Below are 9758 nucleotides of genomic sequence, written 5' to 3'. Positions count from 1 at the left end.
TATATATATACTGAAAAAGGTTGACTAGTGCATCCATTATAGTCATTTTGGCCTTTAGAAAAACAGTTTTTGAGGGTACCACCTCCCAATAAATGTCATTTTGGAAAATTTTTACTTTTTTACTCAATACTTTCACTTTTAATACTTAAGTACATTTTATGTCAGAAATTTAATTTTGATACTTAATTACAAAATATATTAGATACTTTAAGACTTTTACTCAAGTAATTTTCTTAGACTCTGAGACTTTAACTTTTACCAAAGTAATTTTATGGTAAGATACTCATACTTTTACTCAAGTATCACTTTGAGGTACTTTATACAACACTGACATCTTCACAACAATGCTCTGAGGGGCGAGAGCTTGGTTGCAGACTGAACTCAGGGAGGAGCTAGGTACAATAGGCGGTGCTTTGTAGCAGGAAGTGTTTAGGCAGCTCCACGTGGTTGCCACAGAAGATTCAAGGATTTCTCAAACATTCATGAATGAGTCAAAGCAACACGATGAGGGGATGACATTATTACACAATTTAAGGCTCATAAAAGTCAATTTTGTACACCCCCCCCCTAAAAACTACAGGGAAACCAAACTTCATTTTCTTTAACAGAATGTTTGCTGTTGCTCCCACTAGGAATATTAAAAGAAATGTCTTTGACATAAACGTGACATTTTCTTGTTTATTCATTAATTTTATAGTAAGACTGTGATTCAGTGTTTGGAGACAGATGTTAACAGTAGCTGTGTTTGCTCACGCTGCTTCTAAATCAGTAATGGAGCCCACAGATTAATAATACGCTACCAACAGATTGAACCACTTTGCCAGAAAGTGATCGTAAATTTAATTGCAGCAGTACAAATATGTCTTTTAGGGCCTAAAACCGTCTTAGGAACAAGGTATTCACTGAATGTAAACTCAAACCATCGTAAAACCACAAAAAATATGTTTGATTTCCATAACAACAAGTTTGACTTCGTTCATTTGAGACGATCCATTTTTCAGTCTCAGACAATAAAAAATATTATTCTCACAGCAAACTATACTTCAAAATATACATTTTATATCTTAACTCAGTGTTTTTTAACATAGAATCAGATCATTCCTGGTGATGTGACTATGAAATGAGGAAAAGAGAAGATTTCGTTCAGTCTAACCCGATGTAAATAGAAAGTATGCGGCTCGGTTTTTGTGGTATGAACCCAAGCATTCATTCCTCGCCTGGAGACGGGTGTGACCGTCAGAATGTTTGGGCCGAAGGCTGCAATTCAGTCGCTCGTGTGTAACGTGTCCTGAAACTTTGTGCTGGTGTAGCGTGCGTGAAAGCCCTTTTTACTGATGCTGTCGTCGGAGTGAAACTTCAAAGTGATAGCATCTCCGGCTGAGTAGACGTCTTCTGGGGCCTGAAGGAGAAGATGTAGATAAAGAGATGAGCGAAGAGTAATTTTAGGGTATTTGTGGTACAATATGCACATCAGTCCTCCTACCCCGGAGCTACAGTACCGCCCCAGCCTTGGAGACTTGATGTCAGCGCCATCATACAGCTCCACGTAATCGTAGCCACAGTCAGCTTCCTCCTCCATCTCAAACACTTGGAAGATGATCTCCACTCCGTACCCCTTCTCTGCAGTGATCACCCATAGGCAGTCTGAGCCCCCGGGGTAGTTGTTATCTCCAAACTGTGCATGAGAGTACAGATCTTTCATCTTGACCTCAGCTTCGAGGCTTCCTCCACACTCTGGGAATTCACAGCCACAAAATTAAAGGGTCAAGAGGAGCGGCTCGTGAAATGAGGGAAAGAATGCAGCTTTTTAAACCTCAACGGAAAACTGTCGTTTCACTCTTTTTCTTCATTTTTGTTTGAGAGCACATCAAAACTTTAATTATTATTTTTTTCTTTACCCACCTGCTCCGTATGAAGCCTCAAAACCCCTCTTCTGCACCGAGTTATCAGAGAAAAACTGTAGGAACATTTTGTTGCTGCTGGAGACAACAGGAGAAGGCTTCCTGGTGCCACAAACGTGCCCCAGAGAAGGAGCACGAACATCTTTGCCATCAAAGATCTCCAGATGGTCATAAGCACACTCCAGATGAGCCTCCATGTCGACCTCATTAAAAACCTGAAAGATATTTAAATAAATTTACACACGTGCCTCTAAAATGCTTTTGAAACTCTGGATCTTGACATACGAGTTTGATGCGGTGACCCGGTGTTGTGGACAAAAACCAGGTGCAGGCTATCTTACTGGGGTACTTGTCGGGCCAGTTGGGGCTGTTGATTGTGCCGAAAACACCGTTTACAACATGATCGCATCCAGCTGAAGGAAACACAAAAATAGCTGCATTACATCATTTCTGCCCCATCCTCTGGGGAACTTTCCTGCAGACAAATGCTCAATTATAACCAAGAAAACAAAGATAAAACCGAGTTTCTGGGAAAATGCTTAATTACTTACACTCAGATTTAAAAGTTTAAACTTGTAAAAAAGTTTTACTTGTCAAAGTAACAGCTAAACACGATTTGGACCTGAAGTGCTGTCTAAAAGCAACAAATGCTAGTAAAATGCTAAAAAGAGCAATACTGGCTAAACCAAAAGTAGCAAAACACTAGCTAAAAGGTAAAAGTGCCAAAACTATTAGCTAAAAGCAACATATGTAGCTAAAAAGCACCATAGCTTAAAGTAACAAAATACTAGCTAAAAGTTAAAAGGCCCCAAATGTTGACAAAGCATCAAAATACTCAATATAAACCAAAAGTAGAAAAACCATTAGCTAAAAGTAGTAAAACGCTAGCTAAAAAGCACCACATTTTATCTAAATTTAACAAAAAGTTAGCCAAAAACTAAAACAGCAATATGCTAGCTAAAAGCAAAAAATAATTTCTCAAAGTAATAATGGATTAGTTAAAAGCTAAAAGCAGAAAAAGGCTAACTAAAAATATAAAAGTAGTTAAATGGTAGCTAAAAGCTAAAAGTAGCTAAAGGCTAAAACAGGAAAATATTAACAAAAACCTAACAGCAGCCAAAGGGTAAATGCATTAAAATCAGCATTAAAAAACTAAAATGGTGAGTTGAAGCAGATTTCAAAGTGAAGAACGTTTTTGAAGAAACTGAAAAGAAGAAGTAGAAATAGGATAATTTTGTAGGGAAATTGTAAATAAAGTTAAATAATTGACTAAAATCAAAATTCACCTCCTGAATGATTCAGTTTTGTGAGATGGCTGCTCCTGAAAGTTAGTTCTTATATCAAGAGTTTAACCTGTTTAACCAATATTTCAAACTTTCTGTTAGATTATAACATCTAATGTAAACATGTAAATATCTAAAAGGACAGTTTTTCTTCATCTTCAGAAAACATCAGAATGAAAGTTTGCCTTTAAGGTTAAAGGTAGAACTGAAGCAGTACTTCAGACCGACAGCAGGTGCACCATACCTTCCTTGCAGTCGTGTTTATTGTCATGCAGCATGAAGCCGCTGCGGCACTGACACCTGTAGCTCCCAAACGTGTTCACACATTCATGCTGGCAGCCTCCGTTAGCTTTGGAGCACTCGTCCTCATCTGTGAAGATGTTTAAAGACTTTCAGTCTACCTCAGCTAATCTTGTACATAAAAAAACTTTCTAACAGGTGGACTTCAAATTCTTGGCCCAGGGGGAGGAAATTTTGTAACGGACTGACTGAGATAAGAGGAGGTGGAGGAGTTTAAACAGCAGTTTTGAAAAAAAAAATGTCTGTCAATGCCTAAAATTGCTACAACATTTATAAATGTTGAGTTGAAATTTGGTATGGTAGTAGAGAGTCAATGATCAATGTAAAAAAGATGGATGAAGCATCACCACTTCCTTTCTTTGAAGCTGATAGACTGCTAGCTTCGACTTCCAGGTTATATCCTAATGTCCAGTTATTATCTTTTGCCACTGAAAAGCTGAAGACTTTTGTTTTGTTTGTTTTCTTTACCAATCACTTCATGTTCAGGATAATTGATGTGAAAAAGCAGAATATGTTGTAATACTTCAAACAATTACCGGAGAAGAAGTGAGCCTTGAAGCCCTTCTTGGACACGGTGTTGTCCGACTTGAACTCGATCCTCATGTTGTTTTGGAGGGAGGCGATGACGTCGGGTTTCTCTGAGCCGCAGAACTTCCCGTGAAGCTTTGAGTCTGAGCTCAGCCCGCTGCGCACCTCCACGTAGTCGTATTTACACACCTGATGAGGAGGAGGAGCGCACAGAGGAGCGTTCAGACAGAAAGAAAATAGAACAGCCGCTTCATGAACGACTCGGCGAAAACCTACGTCGTTGCCTTCGGTTTCGAACCCGTCGAACTCCAGGGTGATCCGGTACTGAGCCGGGGCCACCAGCTGCCACACGCAGTTCTTGTTGTGAGGGTACTTGTTGGGCCAGCCGGGGGTGGAGAGGGAGCCATTCAGACTGGTGATGAAGCCGCCGCAAGCAGCTGCTGGAGGGAAAGAAACAATCAAAAACGATTATTTTAGAGGAACACTTAACATGTAACACTTTGACAGGTGGATGATTGTGTGATTGAAGGTGTGTCTGTCTGTTAGCAAAATATCTCATAAACTACTTTGTAGATTTTAATGAAACTCTCAGAAGCGAGTACATCTACAGCTGATTAACATTCGAAGTCAATCTGATTCAAAACGGCACCGACAGCTAAATAAATTTAGCAAACACAACATTGCTTATAACTTAGACCTTAACACAGACGTTGAGCTAAATTGGTGTGGTAGTCGCTGAGAGTCATCCCCAACACATCCTCAGAACACTGACAGATCGCACAGGTCTTCTTTTTTCATCTTCAGTAAAGCAGTATATGTATTTCTTTAAAGAATGCTAGTTTAATAACTAGCAAAAATGTCTGCAAACATTTTCATTTCAGAAATGACAAACCTTTCATCTAAAGAATGAAACAGAAAATTACCCAAAAAAGCTTCCATGTTGTGTTTATTTTTAAAATATTACCTTCTATTCTAACTGAAAAAAGATGGAAGAGCAACACTGCCCTCTTGTGGTGGAAGAGGAGACTTCCTCTTGAAATATAGTTTTTTTTCCTCTTTGACATCTTTTGATTCATGTAATAAAAAGCTGCTGCAGTGAATTCTAAACTAACGCTTTTTATTGGATGATTCAGAGGAGCAAAACTGCCACACTCACCATCACAGCTGCGTCTGTCGGCTGCCAGCTCATACCCAGGATCACAGGCACACATGTAGCTGCCCAGCGTGTTCAGACAGCGCTGCTCACACTGGCCGTTATCAGGCCTGGAGCACTCATCCATCTCTAAGCAAAATAAAAAAACTGAAATTACTGGATGTCTGCGCCGAACAAACTGTGCTGAAACTCGCTCCCCCTCTTTGACCTTTTAAAAAACTGGCGGCGAACCCGGCCTTGTTGACCGAGCCGTCGGAGGCAAACTTGAGCCAGAGATGGTTGGAGCTGCTCTTGATGCTGTCCGGTTTGTCGTAGCCGCAAAAGCGTCCAAGGACGGGGCTGCTCTCCGTATCGCCGTCCCTCACCTCCAGGTAGTCGTAGGCACAGCTGTCGTGTTTCTCCGTCTACGGCCCAGACCAGTCCAGACCTTAAATGAGCTAAAACTTCACAAGTTCAATCTGCCCCGACTTAACAATAAACAGTGACCAGAAGGTGTCTTTAGGGAGATTAAAGGTGTTTTAAGAAGCCGTGATCAGGCGGTAAAATGCAGCAGTCTGATAAAAATGTTGACTCTATTATTTATGTTTACTTGTTCTGTAATTTTACCTCAAACGACACAAAGGAGAGGCCAACTTGGAACCCTTCTGGGACTGTGATCTGCCACACACACACTTTGTTGGACTGGTACTCGTCAGGATAATTGGGAGACTGGATCTGGCCGCTGTCCCGCTTCAGCTCCCCTCCGCAAATGGCTGCAGGGGGAAAGAAAAAAGAAAGGTTAATTTTGAATTTCTTTCATTCGCAGCTCAGAGAACAGTTTGTAATCAAACAGACAGAAACAATCATTTGAAAGTAAATTACTCCTAAAATAAAAGTAGTTTCAAATTCTGTGAATTGAAATGAATTTTGCCAACTTTTTGTTTGCATTCAATCGTATCTCTGCAAACCTGGAGTGTGAATTAAAATCCCCGTTCATTCTGTGTTTTTACCCTCGTAAACAGCTGAAAATCCTTTGCCCACCCAGCTGCTGCTGCTTTTGAATTCAACCCAAAGTCGACTGTCGGTTGAGACGATGGGCTCTGGAAGTGCGTCGCCGCAGAGTCGACCTGTCGAAGCACAGGAGAGGACGGCACGTTGGGATTTATGCTCTTGTTTGTGGTGATGTTTGTAAAGCAAGGCACCCGACTGACCTCTCAGAGGAGCTTTTCTCCAGAATCCGTCTCGGACCTCCACGTAGTCGTACCAGCACGAATGACTCTTGAAGAGGTCCATGGAGGTAAAGTTAAGGACTATCTGAGGCACAGAGGAGACGGGTTTGAGCATTAACAGGTAACAGGAAGTATAAGAATCAATACCTTTACAAATATAAGTAAATACACAAGAGGTAAAATGATTTCTTTTACAATTAGTTTACATTATGGTGTTTAAAAGTGGTCCTCCCACTTCTACCAAATTTAACATACATTTTTATAGATTTAAATCTTGCAATGCACACAAATATTCATTAAAATATAAGAGGGTAATTTATTCTGTAAGCCACATGTATCAAACTCAAGGCCTGTGGGCCAAATCTGGCCCTCGTTAACATTTTATCCAGCCCCAAAGACAATACTTTAAATGTGAAATAGTTTTATGGTTTCTCGTCACGTCACTGGGTTTAGTGAGTTCTTCTCATGACAGCTGAACAGCTTTCAAGACAGAACAGAGTTGACTTTAATATTTATTTTCTGAATTTTTTTTTATTTTAAAGTAAAAACTATTTGATTTTTAGTGAGGGTTAAATTTTTTTTACTCAGTTTGCTGGATTGTGGTGAAATATATCTCTAAGGTATAATAAATTAAAAAGCTGATAAAGAATAAGGTATAAGAAATGAAATGTAATATTTTTTATATGTTAGGTTATGTGTGTTCTAAATGCTACAGAGAGCATAATTTGTAAAAGGTCATTTGTATTTCTATACGAATAAATTAGGTTAAAATTAACTAAGTATATTTTCTGACTCCTGGATCATCCTGATTTCAGCAGCAGTTCCAGAGATGTCTTGGTTTGTCTTCCTAATCATGATGACCCATTAATATTTGGTCTGAGTCCTATTTTTAGATTGTTCTAATCAATTTTTTTTGTCATTGTAAAAAGGAAACGTTAAACAATATTTGTATTATGCAGATCCATTATCTGTGTCATGGAAAAGTAATGGATGCGTTCCAGACCATGTAAAATTTAACAAAATCCTTTGTCTGAAAAAATGTCCATGCAAAATTACAAAAATGAAAATAAAGATTATGTTTTTTACATCTTTTACATATTATTTCCAGCTTACATGGCTAACACAGTCAAAAAACTCAAATCAATCAGTGCTTCTGTAATCTTTCTCAATCTTTTTTTCTTAAGGAAGTAACACTTTCAAAATAAAATTTGAATGTCACAATAATGTCGACATCTCTTGTTAACCTGACTTACTGCTAATAGCAAAATTTAAAGAAAAAATATTAATACCAAATTTATTTGTAAATCCTTATTGACTAACAATTAGGATTTACCAGCTAGGAAGGAAAAAACGTTGCTAGCTTGCAGGGAAAATGACAAAAATTTAAGGCTTTTCTGTTAAAATTCACATTTTTTTGTAGCTACTGTTCAAAAAAGGGCTTCAAAAAGTTCTTTAAGATATTTCATTTAAATGACACGTAGATTATTCATTATATTTTGACAAATTGAAATCATTGCAAAGGTTTTAACTGATGCAGCTTCAGTCTTTTTCTCCATACAATTTGCTTTGATGAGTCACATCTTACTTTTTTCAATCAGTATTGACAGAACAGCCGGTTAGGATGTTATCAGTCCATTAAATGGACGTTATTAGCAGTTATCAGTCCCATAGAATGGCTTCAGACTGTCCTGACAGTGCCCCCTAGTGGGTTAACAGTGCCATATACATTGGAATGCAACAATCTGCTACCGCTGGAGTCCAGTCCACTTTGCCCATGTCATTTTCTCTAAAATTAACCTCAGTGACTTTATGCCTCATGTTAACCAGATTGCATTAAAAAACCTTGGTTTTATACCTCATACTAACCTGCAGACAGTCTGAAGTCATTCTATGGGACTGATAACGGCTAATAACGTCCATTTAATGAATGATAACATCTAAAGCGGGTGGACAGAATTGGCCCTTGCCTTGGACCAAGTTTGTTATTTTGGCCCCCCTGTGTAACTGAGTTTGACAGCCCTCCTGTAAGCTGTTCTGATTCTTTAAACGCCTCTAAATGTTTGTCACCTTTTCTCCTGGCGTGACAGAAATCCTCCAAACACAGTGGGTGTACGCTGAATAGCCGTTGGGGAAACCAGGAGACGAGAAGTTTCCAGTGCTTTCCTGCAGGCTTTCCCCACACTCTGTGGCACGGTCGCACACACAAACAATGACCTGAACATAGTAAATGAGGTCTGAAGAGCCAAAATCCAGTTTAAAAGGTGCTTATTTTACTTGCACATTTGTAGAGTTTCCGGGCCTGAGCGACGTCCCCTTTGCTGAGCCTGGTCCTCTGTCCGATGGACGGCCTGACCCCGTTGACGTCATAACGAGGCAGGATCGTGTCCAGGAAGATGCTTCTGTTTCAGACAAAACACAAATAATATTAGACAATCTGAGGATATCTAAACTGACTGGAGAAATGAGATTTTCTGCACTAATAAAATGGGTGTAGAATACACACTGAGAAACCTAAAACTTTTTGTAAGTTTTAGTTTAAAACGTGTAAAAATCCTGTTTTTTTTTATTAGAGCTTGGTTCAGAGGAGTGACACATCAACACCTTGATGGTTTTTCGATCTCTCACTTGGTTCGGAGCTCCCTCGCTCCCTCTGTTGCCATGGTGATGAACCCGTGAATGACAGGCATGTGCAAACAGAGCGCTCTGAATGGGGCCTCTGGCCGGTGCCAGCCGGCTCAGTGGAGCCCGCTCCTGAATGCCAGAGCAAAAAAAAAAAAAAGGGCCACTCCAGCCCAAATTATTTAACAAAGGCCGAACGGCCAGGCCTTTATTTAGCTTGGCTCGCCTCCATGACCCAAACCTGCAGCACAGTTATGGAGGTAAAAAACCAAAGCAAAGAGAGAGGAGAGGGGGGCAACAACAAGCACAAGATGAAGCTCAAAGGGAGACGAGTGTGAAAACTTTTCTTTGTTGCAGTCATGGGATTTTCGATGAAAAAAGAAAGAACAAAGAGAGAAACCGGTCAGAGTTTTTTCACACGTGAAGTTAAAAACTAAGCAAGAGGGCTCACAGATGATTGTTTCGCTCTAAAGTTCAGACAAATAAACGAGTTTAAAACCTTGCTTTTGATGTCCGATGCAAAATAATTGCTTGTTGCTGTGAACAGGAAACACTTTGACTCTGAAGGATTTTTTTATTAAAAGGAAGTGGAAGACGCCAGGCGGCACGGTGGCTCAGTTGGTAGAGCTGATGCCTCTCAGCAAGAAGGTCACCGGTTCAAATCCCGGTCGCGGGACCTTTCTGGGTAGAGTTTGCATGTTCTCTCCGTGCATGAGTGGGTTCTCTCCGGGTACTCCGGCTTCCTCCCACAGACCAAAAACATGAC

General features: G+C 39.9%; 1 protein-coding gene across 2 annotated transcripts in view; it reads right to left on the bottom strand.

The window, feature by feature from the left end:
- Positions 1-658: 658 nt before the first annotated feature.
- LOC106514493 (bone morphogenetic protein 1) overlaps positions 659-9758 on the bottom strand; it is a gene marked incomplete in the record, with an annotated part of 16844 nt that continues 7744 nt past the window's right edge. Inside the window, 14 exon segments of one of the 2 annotated variants that reach the window (XM_014003787.1) lie at positions 659-1399; positions 1484-1734; positions 1903-2116; positions 2187-2314; positions 3429-3554; positions 4021-4201; positions 4289-4452; positions 5169-5294; positions 5374-5569; positions 5772-5917; positions 6155-6271; positions 6356-6458; positions 8441-8556; positions 8648-8772. In XM_014003787.1, the coding sequence (XP_013859241.1) occupies positions 1265-1399; positions 1484-1734; positions 1903-2116; positions 2187-2314; positions 3429-3554; positions 4021-4201; positions 4289-4452; positions 5169-5294; positions 5374-5569; positions 5772-5917; positions 6155-6271; positions 6356-6458; positions 8441-8556; positions 8648-8772 (2128 nt within the window). 2 annotated transcript variants of the gene reach the window in all.

This window comes from Austrofundulus limnaeus, unplaced genomic scaffold (assembly GCF_001266775.1).
Source record: "Austrofundulus limnaeus strain Quisiro unplaced genomic scaffold, Austrofundulus_limnaeus-1.0 Scaffold20, whole genome shotgun sequence".
NCBI classification, from domain to species: Eukaryota; Metazoa; Chordata; class Actinopteri; order Cyprinodontiformes; family Rivulidae; genus Austrofundulus; species Austrofundulus limnaeus.
Note: the sequence above shows the minus strand (reverse complement) of the source record. Positions and strands in the feature narration are given on the sequence as shown.